The 13,618-nt window shown below is 49.4% G+C and overlaps 1 protein-coding gene and 1 long non-coding RNA gene across 2 annotated transcripts; one reads left to right on the top strand and one right to left on the bottom strand.

The window, feature by feature from the left end:
* Positions 1-4,529: 4,529 nt before the first annotated feature.
* CCDC177 (coiled-coil domain containing 177) lies at positions 4,530-9,716 on the bottom strand. The gene is made up of 2 exons (XM_069858170.1): positions 9,592-9,716; positions 4,530-9,292 (listed from the first exon to the last, which is right to left on the bottom strand). The coding sequence occupies exon 2, from the start codon at positions 9,282-9,284 to the stop codon at positions 7,437-7,439; it is 1,848 nt and encodes a 615-aa protein (XP_069714271.1). The 5' UTR covers positions 9,285-9,292; positions 9,592-9,716; the 3' UTR covers positions 4,530-7,436.
* A 2,356-nt stretch (positions 9,717-12,072) lies between these two features.
* On the top strand, positions 12,073-13,226 carry LOC138721266 (uncharacterized). Its single transcript, XR_011337529.1, has 2 exons — positions 12,073-12,420; positions 12,530-13,226. It is a non-coding gene; the product is annotated as an uncharacterized lncRNA (long non-coding RNA).
* The last annotated feature ends 392 nt before the right edge of the window (positions 13,227-13,618 follow it).

The raw sequence follows: 13,618 nt of genomic DNA, 5'->3' as shown, positions 1-13,618 counted from the left end.
CTTCTCTACATTTTCAGTGTACACCACCTAAAGGTCCAAAGCCCAGATTCAGACAGTTCCTGTATTTGCTTATGCACAGACATGTCTCAGTTTAAGGAAGAATAGGGCAAATTACTTGGCTTGAAGCCTCTATAGACAAGTGGAGACTTGGTTGCCCACTGTGGCTAGCTTCCCAGGTACCAAGCTGCGGATGTAGGAAATGAGAGCTGGAGCCTCAGGGCCAAACTGTCTAGGAAATAAGGACAACTTGGTCTTTTGGGAGCAGAAAACTGTGGACGCTCCTAGACCACATCTGGGTGAGGGCTGCATAAATCCCCTCATAACAGCTAAGTGTAGCTTCTCCATCAGGCTTCATGTCAGATGTGGCCTGAGTCCACTCAGGAAGGCTATGTAGTGGTCCCTCTACAGTGAAAACATTGCCTTTCTGTTCATGGATCTCACTTTGTGTTTCTTTGATCTCACTTGTTCCTTCAAGTCTGAGGAAATATCTGTTGTTCAGAGGTAAATGTGAAGCCTGTCTCTCTCAGCATGGACAGAAGACAGGTGCACAGGTAGCAAAGCTTGTGAGTGGGCCCTCTCCTTGGGTCTAACAAAATGCATGCGACTTGGCAGTTAACAAGATTCCCAACTGCTGGTGTAATGCTCAGGGTTTTTTTCAGGAAGGAAAGGGAAATGTCTGTCTACTTCACCTACACATCTGTGACTTTCTCCTTTATTTTCCACATCTCTTATAACTAATTAAATAACTGTCAAAATTAGCACAGCTTACTTTGGAGGTGATTAAAAAATGAGAAGAAATTATCCCATCGTCCTCTTGCAAACCAAAACATTCCCAGTAGCATCCAACAGACACAGAGCCACATCTCTTACTCCCTCCCCACTGTTTAACTTGTTGTCTAACAAGGTGCATCTGTGCCAGCTGCTCTTCCTCTCAGCTGCACTGAGCTGTTGAAGCAGACATTGCTTTGCAAACACCCAGGAGCACAGTGTGCAGGAGGGGAGTATTGACAAACTTGTCGCTGTGCCTAAAAATACCAAATGATATGTGACCCTCCCACCCTATTGCCCAGCTACAGTGCAGGCAGGGAGAAATTTCCGCTAGGCTCTTGGAAGCATAATCTATCCCAAGCCATTGTGATTTACATAAATAATAAAAAGGTTAATATTTCTAGGCTGTATTCATTCCCGGAGTAACTCTGCCAGCTCTAGAAAGGCAACTAATGGGATGAACTGGGCCCTGTAAGTTCAATGTGATGAAAGAAAGTGTTATTGTACACTGCCATACATATAGATATAAGCAACTTTCAGCCCATGCCCGGTCTTTTATTTAACATTTCCAACTATAGCTCCTGCACGTTCCTGCTAATATACCTTCTTTCTGCCCTGCCTCTGTCTGGGGCTCCCCGTACAGACTGTGCCACTCACCTTCAGATCCTCCATTTGAAAACCTAAAGGGAAATTTTACAGACTCCTGAAGTGATTCATGGTTAGTACTGGCAATGCCCAGAAGTGGAGGTTGGCACCTTCAAATCTTCGTTGTCCGTGAAGCACTAGCTGCAGACCAGGAGCCAGAGGAGCTGCCACAACTCCTGTCACAGGGGTACCCTTCCCTTGCAACCAGGAATGGTTAATTAGAGGGTTGTTTGAGGAACAGGAAAGATGTGAGTGAGAGCTCCAACTAGATCATGAGTGCCAGCACAGCCTAGGGCAAATCACATCAGTTCTTTCTGCTTCAGTTTGCCTGTACTTAGGCTGGGGGCGATAACTAGTTTAACTCACTGCAGTGTCCTGAGATTGGATGCAGGGAGCTGTGTAAAGCACAAAAGAACAAAATAGCACTGGCAGTTTGGTTTTGTAACACAGAATGTATCTTACTGCCACAATGGTTCTGTAATGTGGGGGATTTCTTCTTGAATGGCAAGAATGTAGGGAAAGATAGCAAACATGCCAAAGAATAATTTGCATCCTTTCAGACTAGAATGTTACAACAAGCTCGGGGTTCACAGCAAAGAGCCATGCTCAAAGAGTGGGCTAACGACAAAGAAGTCAGTCTAGAACTCTATTTTCTTATGCCCTAGCATTAAAAGCCATATAGAATGTAGGGTATATCCCACTACGAAGGCTCCGAATGCTGGCTTTTCCCAGATGGCTGCTTGCTCTGCATAAATGCAGAATGCATTTCCACATATCTTGTACAGAAATGTTTTCCATTTTTTCCTCTTCCCAGTGCTTTCCCCTTAAACCACCATCTAGTAGCATCTTACCAAAGACTTGGACAGAGCGGCCTCCAGCCTGGAAGCAGAGGCATTTTGATTTTCTTGCCATGTCTTAGTACTGGCTCTTTTATGTGGGTGTTACCTTCTTCTGAAGAGCTTGTGGGGCTGCACTCCCACGAGGAGTTGCAGTAGGTACCCCACCACCTCATGTTAGAACATGCCTGTACTGTGCAAAGTAGATGTCACGGGGCTCACTTCCAGAGGGACTGGGCTAAGCCAGTGTCTTCCTGTTCTTTGCCTATGACAGTTTTCTTTTACAACTATGATAGAGAAGTCCAGTTCTAACAAACTTAATTCCCTTGGACCTTGTTTCAGCGAAGCATTAAATGAGCTTAAACTTGCATGCTCTGAAGGGAGCCTGTGTGATCTGAGAGCAGGCAGATCCCTCCTAGATCACCTCTCCTTTCCTGGATGTGATGGCTGCTCTACTAAACAGCAGCAAACCGGAACTGTGTGTGAAGAGGATCAGTCATACTCTCGTGGTGTGCCGCATCCAACTAGTTTTGTGTCTTGTCCTTATACCTTCCTGCATCTGCTTTAAGAAGAAATTTTAAAAACCCAAAACTTTCAGTATGGCATTCCATTATATTTTTGTCAGCAGAGGTGGTTCTGGGGCTGTTCTTAGCAGAACTTCTGGAAAACAAGTGTTTGATGGTCGTTGTATTGCAAATCCTGTGTTTCCCATGTCTCCCTGTCCAGACTTGCCTAAGTAAAGACATGCATGCTGCAATAAGTCCCGTCTGAAATCCATGTGCCCTGCATATTCAGCATTTGCTTAGTGAACAGAATTGCTCTGATATCAGGAGAAATTTTAGCACAGAATGAGCCTGGTGCTCCATAAGCATCCTACGAAATACAGTTGGTTACCAAGGCGAGAAATCTAATCCTCATCTCTCTCATGCATGCGGTGAAAATATCTATGATAAACTGGGTTAAAAAATACCTTGTAAAATATTAACTACAGGTAGTGCAGCTGCTACTCCTAATAGCTTTTGAATGTGTTTGGAAAATTCAACCTTGATAGAGAGATTGTGTTTTAGTGACAAATTTTGTGTGAAGAGGCAGCATGCAGAAGAGATTGTTGGCACTGAAGGGCTCCAGCTTTAGTCCAGATGCTGTTAAAAACTAGACAAGCCACATAAACAACAGTCTGTGAACATTCAAAAAACATTACTATACAGTGATGGGAGCTCTCTCTGAAAATGAATCCCAGGACTTGATCCTGTACTTCTTATTAGAATATTGAAATGATATTCACAAAACCTCTGAATCGTTTAGGCTGGAAAAAGACCTTTAAGTTCTTCATGTCCAACCATAAACCTAAGACTGCCAAGTTCACCACTAAACAATATTGGAGTCTTTCTCCCTAATGTCTCAAAATCTCAGCTTCAAAAAAACCTGTAAAAATAGAGCAGGTCAACCACTACCCAGAGTCCCAGTCAATAGCCAGTAGTAAGCAGTGCATCAGTTTTCAAGTGGGGCTAGGAGTGTGTCCACATGTCAGTGTTTGGCTTTATATTTGAATGCTTAGTGGTACTGGATCCAGATTTTGAGTTATTCCTTTAGATGTATGAGATCCAACATGAAACCTGGAGCTAGACTCAAGCGTTTAGGAAATGAAACCTGGGAATCTGATGATAGCTGGATCTCTGAAGCGTTATAAGTCAGAGAAGTTTCCTGATAATTATCCTTTTGTTGCCGTTGCTTTTAAACTGAAGGGATTTCATGGTCTACAGGTCATTCTGTGGCATGCACGCAAATGGCCTAGAAACAAAATCTTTATTATAACCTTATGATTATAATACAGCAATAGCCTAAAATAGATTTTCTAATCCCAGGAGAGGAACAACGTAAGTCATCTTTTTATGGGATGTAACCAAATGTCATCAGCTGCTCCTCTGCTCTAAATGAGCTGTGAACAACTATTGAGCTGTGAGGTAACATGTTGCTCGCTTTAATTTTTGGTTCTACCTGGCCCATCAAAACCACAAAATAAGCCTCCTCTAAAAGGGCCATACTTTTTACCTGAGTCCCAGGCTTTCATTTCTGTTCCCACAGAAATCCAGCAGTAACACTCCTTCTCAAATAAAGAGAAGAATAAGCAGGCACAAGAAATACCCCTCATGCTTCCACCCAACTTGCTGACTTAGTTTTCTGTGTCACAATTTTAAACAACCTACAAACCCCATTGACTTTCACAGAGTGTGGACAGCAACCAGTACAGGAATAAAAAAATATTCATACACAGATAAATGCCTTTTGAAAGAAAAAATATTTTTTTTCTTAGATTGCACATTCAAAACCTGAGCTGCACGCTGCACAGAACAGGACCAGTAGTTTGCCAATCCAATTACCACCAAGGAGGTGTGTTTTGATTAGTTCAGCTGTAGCCCGAAGGTGTCAAACTCAGTCAGCAGCAGCAGATGGACCCCAGGTGTAATTACAGTCAGTGGCCAAGACATCTCCTGGGCTGTACAATGTTCTCAGTACACTGGAAATGCCCCGTCAGAGGGAGATTTGGACAAAGCCTTCAGGTAGATTGCAGCAGACCTTTAAGGAAAAACTGCTTTTCCAGTTAAGATACTGCATCTGCTCATTCGCTGACATTTTGCTGCTTTTCCGCTGTTTCCCAGCTCTCCCCACGCGCCCTCTGCTAGATGAACTTCCAACCACAATGAGGTGATGTGGGGAGCAAGAGTCCTCACATCCATGTCTGTAGGCTTTGCCTGCAGCCCAACCAAGATGACGTGTTGTCTGTGCTGGAGTCACTGCAGATTTTATCCCAACTTCAGTGTTGTCAGGGAGCAAGGGAAGTTCAGTCGTAGCTGGATTTGGGCCATTGGGCATCTCTTTTCTAGGTCTTTGCAGCTACAAGGGCACAAGTGAAGCACCGTGGTACAAACAACAGGTGAAGAAGACTGTTCTCCACTAAGGACCTTGTCAGGTGTTAATTGATTTCGCTGTTCAAAATCCTTGCTGTTTTGAGGACAAGGGTGAGGTGGCAAACTCTATTTGGTGTTAGTGTTTTTCACCAATGGATATGTTCTACTGTAATAACAACTCAAAGAAATAAATACATACATAAATACATAAATAAATAGATAGATAAAGAAGTGCTTTGTTAGCATAATTTATCCAAACTCTTTGAAGCATATTGCCAAGCAGGGCGATGCTACTTCCTGCCAGACCCAGCACAGGCTCTGCTTTCGTTTATATCAATAGAAGCAAGCTCATCCCCTGAGGATTTGCCTGGCATTACACAGCGAGCCAATGACTGACAGAGCAAACATCGCCCTGATGTCCTAATTCCTACTTTCACGCTGCCTGCCCTCGGCAGCACCAATTGTACCATGATTCAAAGAGCAAGTTCCCTCAAAATCAAAGTCCCTACTTGCATAATTTTCAACACTGTTTGTATAAGGTCTCCAGCTTTCCAAGTGTACTAGGGTGTGCCTGGTCTGCTGTTGTTGCCGTTCACTTAACACCTTCCTTAAAGAGTTTTTTCACATGCTGTCAGCTCCTAGGAAACTCTGGTAAGCAATCTATGCACGCAAGACTGCCTTCTTCTGGTTTTATCTTCCCTTACATTGCACGTCAGAGACATCTGCAAGGAAACAAGATCCTGGCTGTTCTTGCTGCTTCTTCCTCATGTTCCAGGTCCGATGCCATCACCACAGCAACCCAGTATGTTGTCACGGATGGCAGAACAGAGAGCGGGCACTGCCCGTAGTTAGAAAAAAACAGCAGGAAGTGCCTGGTTTGAACGTGTGCTTGTAACTGCAACCCAGCAAATAGTCAACAAGGAAACCTGGAGCAGAATATTGTCTTACTGGAATGCTGTGCATGGGGAGTAGGTAGGCTTTTTCACATTTCCAGTGTGTTAATGGCAGAAGGACTCAGTTCCCTCTAAATGGTATAAAAATTCCGTGATCCTCATCTGAGAGAATCTGTAATGTACCTTATTTTGTGCATTTACTTTTTCTTGTGCCCTATATAGTACAGCTGTTAGCACCAGTGGACAGACAAACGTTGCCCTGCCCTGTAGACGATGATAAAAGCTGGGTGAAGGTCTCATTGTAAGCAACTCACAGAACTACTAGGTTGGAGGGGACCTCTGGAGGACACTTGGTCCAACCTCCTGCTCAAGGTAGACCAAATTGGATAAGGTTGTTGAGGGTCTCCTCAAGTTTTGAGAATTCCCGAGGGTGGCAATTTCTCTATGCAATCTGTTTGCAGATTTCCATTTACAAATGGATCTGCACATTTGCCACAAAGGCCGGCTTCCACAGGTTCATTCACTTTTATAACTTAATGAACACGAGGGTTTGTGCATTTCCCACAAACTTCTCTCCTCTTCCCCCACCTCCGAAAGAAAAGATGAAATTGTACAAATATTTATAAGAGAAACTTGGAAAGGTGAAGGAGAGGTGAGAATACCGGGCAGGGGCAGCAATTGCCAATAGCAAAAAATCTAATTGTGTTTGTGAACACATCTAACAGCTTCTGCCCAGCTCTGATCATGACGTCTACTTACACGGTGTTAGGAAGTCTTAATCTGTGCTTTATTTTGCTCGATATGAGCAGCGAGCAAGGGAACATCCAGGGGCGGGTGGCATTTTGTACTCCAGCCCTCCTCACCTTCGGCCCAGGAGTGCAGTGGCTTTGAAAATGCAGTCCCGTAACTTAAACCAAACTGCCTGTCACTCAAGCCAGAATGGGATGGGTTTGGTCTTTAGTCAGTGGGCTCTAGTAGTCAGTAGTCTCTGTTGTTTGTGTTTCCAACTGAAAAGAGTGCAGCTGTAGTCAGCTGCTGTGTAGACAATCAATCGGTAACTCACAGGTTTCAAGCAGACTTCTTCTGCAGCCCTCTCAGATAAAATGTGTGTGCTTGCGGGGTGGAGGACAGAAAAACTCACTTCCCCTCTGTAAAGATGACTGAAGCCAGTCCTTAAAACACACCCAGAAAACATATTTTAAAAAGTATGTGAAATAGCTGCCACGTTTTTGTGCGGTACCCTGCTCCCCCAAAATAAGAAATTAGGGTGGTTGCTGATTGTTTGGCGGGTTTTTTTAAATGTTAAATGTTAATGCGGAGGAGCTTTCTGAGACATTATGATGGACAACCGGTGATGTATCCCTACTTGTCCATGACAAGACTTTTCATTTCTTACTCAGGTGCGCATGCAGTTCTGCTTCCAACACCATCTTGTCAAAGGTGCGCACATTTGTCTCCTCCCGGACCTTTTCCCGGACATGGAAGGACGCCCGAGCAACGGACCTGGCATTTTCTATTACAGTCTTCTTCTCCTTGAAGATCTGCTCGCTCCTCTCCAGCTTTCTCTCTATAGACAGGAGGATCTCCCTGCGCCGTAAGTCCTCATACTGCTCCACCTTTTGCTTGTTCATCTTCTGCACTTTCTCTTTCTCCAGACGGCTCAAGACCACCTTGCGGGCTTTTTCTTGAACAGCCTCTTCGGCCGCCTGGGCAGCATGCTGGAGCTTTCTCTCTGTCTCTCTAGCCAGGGCCTCCAAGTGCTCCTTCTGCTCTCTTTCCTTCTTCTCTGCTGCCAGTTTGGCTCTCTGGATCTGCATGTCCTCCCGCCTGGCCTTCTCCCTCAGCTCCTGGTTCCTCTTCTCCACTAGCTGCTCGTAGTTCTCCTGGGCCTTGGTCAAGCTCATCTCCAGGGAGGCCTTCAGCATTTTCTTCTCTTCTGCCTCTTGCTTGGCCAGTTCTTTGACCAAGGCCTCATGTTTCAGCTTCTCTGCTTGGTTGAGCAGTTTCTTCTCCTTCTGCAGCTGCACCTCCTTCTTCAGCCTCTTCTGCGCGGCCATGGACAGCTTCTCTTGCAGGAGCTGCTCTTCTCGCTCCCGGAGCTCCCTCTCACCCTCCTCCTTCGCCTTCAGGCTGTGCTCTTGATGGAGCTTCTTCTGCTTGTCCTCCTGGACGGCCCTCTCCAGCCTCTCCCTCCGCAGCCGCTCCTGCTTCTCCGCCTGCTCCCGCCACCTCTCCTCGCACACCAGGCGCTGCCTCTGCCTCAGCAGGGCGGCCTCCTCCTGCTCCCGGCTCAGCCTCCCGCGACGCTTCTCCACCTGGCTCTCCCAGAGCCGCTGGCCCTGCAGGAGGGCCCTCTGCTTCTCCTTCTCCTCGCGCTCCCTGCGCCGCTCGGCCAGGCGCCGCTGGCTGTCCCACTGCAGGTGAGCCGCCTGCCGCTGCTCCCGCAGCAGGCTGGCCTCCTGGTGCTTGGCGATCATCAGCGCCGCGATCTTCTTGTCCCTCTCGGGCACCTCCGAGAGCCCTTTCCTCCTCTTCACCTCCCGGACGATCCTCTCCACGCGCTGGGCGGTCTGCGGCGAGTGGCTCAGGTCGCCCAGGCTGAAGCTGCGCCCCAGCGGGGACGCGCCGGCGGGGGGGGCTCGGCTGCGGCCCCCGCCGTGAGCCCCGCGCTCCCGCGGGCTGTCCCCGCTGTAGGAGGACGAGGCCCCCGACTCCGACGAGGTCTTGCCCCAGGGGCCCTCGCGGCGCTTCTGCAGCGAGTCCAGCGAGTGGCTCTTGCCCGCGGCTCGGCCCGCGGCTCGGGGGCGCTGCCCGCGGGCGGCGGGCGAGGGCGGGCGGCTGCCCAGCGGCGCGAGGATCCTCCTCTTCTCCTCCCGGACGATCCTCTCCCGCTCCTCCCGGCACTGCTGCAGCTTGCGGCGCCTCTCCCGCTCGTAGGCCTCGTAGAGCCCGGCCGCGACCCGCATGGAGCGCCCGGGGGCTTCGCGCAGCAGCTCGGCGAGCGGCCGCGGCAGCAGCTCCACGGGGCGCACGGCGCAGCGGGCGCAGGCTTCGAGCGAGCGCGGGCTGGTCAGCACGTACCGGCTGCCCTCGGCCGCCGCGCAGTCGAAGTTGTACAGGTCCAGGTGCAGCAGCGGCGACTGCTCCCCGGGGCGGGCGGGCTCCGCCGCCGCCGCTCCCCCGCCGGGCGCCGGGCAGGGCGGCGGGGGCGGCTCGGCCGGCGGCTCCACCATGGCTCAGCCTGCGGGGGAGACGGCGGTGAGCGGGGGTAGCGCGGGGGACGGGAGGTACCGGGGGGGGGGCGTTAGGGATGATGGGGAGGGGGCTCTGGGGTGAGGCGGGCGCATTCGGGCCCCGCAGCGCGTTTGGCGTCTGCCGGGGGGGCGTCCGGGCCTCGAACGAGGGCGCCCGCGGTGCCCGGGCCCGGCTCGGCGGGGTCGAGCCGCGGACGGGAGCGCCCGGGATGCGGACGAGGATGGGGATGCGCGATGCGCGGGCGGCGGCGGGTGCGGGACCGGGACCTCCCCCCGCGGCACTCACCGGGCGGGCGCTTCGTCTCGGTGCCGGCAGCCTCGGGGATCAGGCGGGCGGCGGCTCCTCCATGGCCCCGCGCGGCGCCCCCGGCTCCGGGGCGGCCGCCCGCAGGCTGCGGCGCTGCCCGCTGCGCCCCGAGCCGCCCCGCAGCCCCGGGCAGCGCCGCGGCCGGGAGGGGAGGGGACCGCCCCCCGCCCCCCGCCCCCCGCCAGGGGCCGGGCTGCGGCGGGGAACGCCCGGCCCTGCGGGCCCCTCCAGCCCCGTGTGCGCATCCCTCCATCCTTGGGCGCATCCCTCCGTCCCTGTGCGCGCATCCCTCCATCCTTGGGCGCAAACCCTCCATCCTTGTGTGCATCTCTGTGTCCTCATCCTTCCACCCCTCTGTGCGCATCCCTCCGTCCCTGTATGTGCATCCCTCCATTCCTGTGCTCATCCTTCCATCCCTTTGTGCACATCCTCCTGTCCCTGTGTGTGCATCCTCCATCTCTGTGCATGCATCCCTCCGTCCCTGTGTGCGTATCCCTCCATCTCTGTGTGCTTATCCCTCCATCCTTGTGTGCATCCCTCCATCTCTGTGTGCTCATCCCTCCATCCCAGAGTGCTCATCCCTGCATCCTTTGGTGCACCTGCCCCTCCATGCACACCTCCTTCCCTGCAGACCTTCCCCACAAAAGCAGCACTCTGTGCCCTCTGTTTTGCATCATGCCCACACACAAGGCAAGCCCATACAAATTTACAATTAATATAAGTAAAGATAAGAGGGGTGTAAGAGGGAGGAGGAGATGCTAACCCAGTTTTACAGATGGCAAACTGAGACACAGAGAGCTGAAGGTGCCCGCCTTGGGCTCCTTAGGGAATTCATGCACAGTTCTCAAATTTCAGTATAAAGCAGTTTCCAGCTGTGAAACCCTATACCCTTTAGTGCTAATGCAAGCTGTCGCTTGCAGCAGGAATGTGTCAGGACTGACAAGGGGAGAGCAGTGGTGTTCTAGGCAATACAGTAGACCTTTGCAGGTACCCTCTTTGAACATGCTAGCTGCAGTTACTTTGATAGATCTCCAGTTTCTACAGGGATCCGGGGCTCAATAGCCATAGCAGGGTTGAGGAGTGCCCTGTTACACAAACACTGTTCAAGGGAGATTGTTGCTGGCTGTGGAGCTGCAGAACATCTGTGCCCCTTAGTGGTGCAACTCTTATTTTGTCAGGCAGAGGACAGTAGTAGCAAATGCACCATCAGCTACTGTGTAACAGCTTCAGAGCTTTTCAGCAATTTCTCACTTCTACAGGCCCAGCTCAAGTCTTCTTTGCTTTAATATGGAAGGACATGGCGCTTGCTAAAGGACTTCCAGGATGGCCCAGGACAAGGATACAGAGCACAGAAAGACCCAAGAAAGGCCTAGAGAGTCCTTGGGAGAAAGCTGAAGAGCTGCAGGTTGGTTGTGGTTTCAAATTGTACAAACAAAGACTTTGAACGGTGCTCATCCCTCTGCTGATGAATGCACGTAGTAACGATGCATCCACAGCGAGTGGGAAAACTCCACCAATAAATCATATTGACTAATCTGATCTCATTCATTCATCATCATCATAGTCTGCAGGGGATGATTATAAAGCATGGTAATTAGTTATATGAAAACTCCTCAGCTCTCTGCTCTCTGAAGTGCCCAGCTCACTGGCTGTTGGGGCTAACCATTAATACCAGCTGCCGCGCCGTAGCTGTCAATCCGTAGCTGTGCTCCCTGCTCATGGAATATATTAAACTGGTAAGCGTATTTGCCAGGTAAGGTGTGAGCTGCCTGGGGCTTTTGGCAGGTTGCTGCTTCAGCCTCTGGAGCTGTATTCTCTGTATTTGGGCCTTGACCTTTCAGATTTCCCTGTGGATCTTTAAGACTCCCATAAGTGGTCCCCCAGATACAATCAGAAGGAGATTTCTCAGTAGATTTTAGAAGCAGCTGGATATGACTTTAGGAAACATTAACTCACACTATCCAAACATGGAGTCATATCCCTACCTCATAGAGATTGAAAGAGATTCGGGATAGGGCAGGAGTAGTTCTCTGGAGGACCTGAGGACCTCTGCTAGTGAGTCATTTTCCCCCATACAATTATAAAACCTAATTCTCTGTTGGCTAGAAATGTCTAGAAATATATGCACTCTGGCAGAGCAGTACTATAAGGTTACGCTCCTGCTTTAATAAACATTTTCCTTCTTTGCATTGCTGTTAATGATAGCAAGAGAAGCAGGGCAGTGGAAAATTTGGACTACAGATTGTGGGAGTGGAAATACTTTAATCACTTCAACAAATTCTTCTGTATGCTCTTCAATGCACATGTATTAATTACTTTATTCCTATACAACTTTAAAACTGGCCTTACCCACGTTTTTCCCTGCTCTCCTTATGAGAAGTATTTCACAACCTACTAGAGCTCATTGGTAAATTGTTATTAATTTCAGCTTCAGTTTTTCCTGGGTTTTTTTTGTTTCGTTGTTTTTTTTTCTTCTCTACTGAGTAATTTGCCCTCCCTCCAGCTTGGGTTTATGCCTTATAAATGTTTGTAAACTGTTTCCATATCCCCTTAGAGCCAAGGAAAACATAATGTCTTCACAACTCCCTGTAGCTGCACAACAAGCTATCACCTTTCTTCTGGCCTCCTCCTGGTGCGTCAGGCTCTCCCAGTAGCTGCTGCCCTGAACAGAGCAATGTGCTCCTGCCTAGCACTTACCTCCTTCCTCCTCTCTTGCAACTCCTCATGTCCCCTTCTCTAATTTGTCAGCTCTCCTAAGGTTTTGTCAACACAGTTTGACTTTCCAGAATTGTTCCTGCCTCTGCCACAGTGAATGTTAGTTGGTCAATTATTTATTTCCTCCTTGCTAAATAACTTTGGTTTTACAGGTTGAATCCTGTCTCTGTCTAGTTTGCAATTTCTACTCTTTCTTCCTCAGGCTGTGTTTACGCTGTTGTTGGGTGGACCCTGACCTAGCTATTGCATAGCTTCTCCAGCGCTCAGCCTACTCTCTCCTGTTTAGAGTCCTCCTGCTTCTGCATCAGAATATTCCTGCTCTTTCCTGAGCCCTGGGGATGGGGGAAGGTGACAGTCCTGGAGAGAAGTGTGTGCAGCCCTCTGACATAGTTTTTAGGCTACAGGCCGCTGGTATCTCCCAGGCACAGGGTCTTTCGCTTTCTAACTGCTGGTGGAGCACAGGCACCCAGCACCTTCCTGAGCATGTCCCTTCCCTGCCTGGAGGCAGCTCCTGCACCCCTCCCAGACATACCAGAGCCTTTCCAGCACAGCTTTCCTCTGTCAGCTGGATCATTTAAGAACTAGTTTAAAAGTTTAGTGAGGCACTGAGTCTAAGGTCTTACTGATCCCCATCCCCATGATACCCTTAGTCCCTTCCCTGTAAACAGCCCCCTATGACATGCCATAATCCTTTGTTTACACCCCTGCAGTCCCTCCACCCAAGTGATTTTGCAGCCCACCCTGAGCTAAGGGTGAACATGAAGTCTCAAGAGACTTTACATGCTGGGCTTGCCTGATAGCCAAGGACTGAAACCCAGCATGCTGAAAGAAGGAATCTCACCAAGAGGACACAATGAGGAAGGGGATAAGATAAAGATGATCAGAGGCTTCTGAAGACACAAAGAAATGCATACGAGAGTGGGTATGCTAATAAGTTCCCAGAAAAATAATGGGCATGTAAGAGTTTAATCAGCGTTTCCCAGAATCTATGAGTATGTATGTTTAACTAGTATAAGAGTCATGTAAGCAGTCTCAATCATTGAACACACTAGGTGGATTACCTCATGTGTACCCTGGCACTGTTTATTAAAGGAATACCTGCTTAATAATCAAATTGGCATTGATAATTGAGTTTGGCTTTCCACGCCATCAATATCACAATGCAAGTGTAGCAACCTGACAAAAGCTAAAGTCCTCCTCTGGGACATTTCATTCTTGACTCCTTTTATCCATTCCCATGCTTTGCCTTTTGCTTTTGTCATTCCCTGCTTCTGCTTTGTCCGCAGCCCTG

The sequence above is a fragment of the Phaenicophaeus curvirostris genome, chromosome 5, assembly GCF_032191515.1.
Source record: "Phaenicophaeus curvirostris isolate KB17595 chromosome 5, BPBGC_Pcur_1.0, whole genome shotgun sequence".
In the NCBI taxonomy this organism is placed as follows: Eukaryota; Metazoa; Chordata; class Aves; order Cuculiformes; family Cuculidae; genus Phaenicophaeus; species Phaenicophaeus curvirostris.
This window is presented reverse-complemented; position numbering and strand designations above follow the sequence as displayed.

What these genes read in the sequence shown, in the direction of transcription:
- CCDC177 (XM_069858170.1), bottom strand. Translation starts at nt 9,284, where the DNA reads ATGGTGGAGCCGCCGGCCGAGCCGCCCCCGCCGCCCTGCCCGGCGCCC.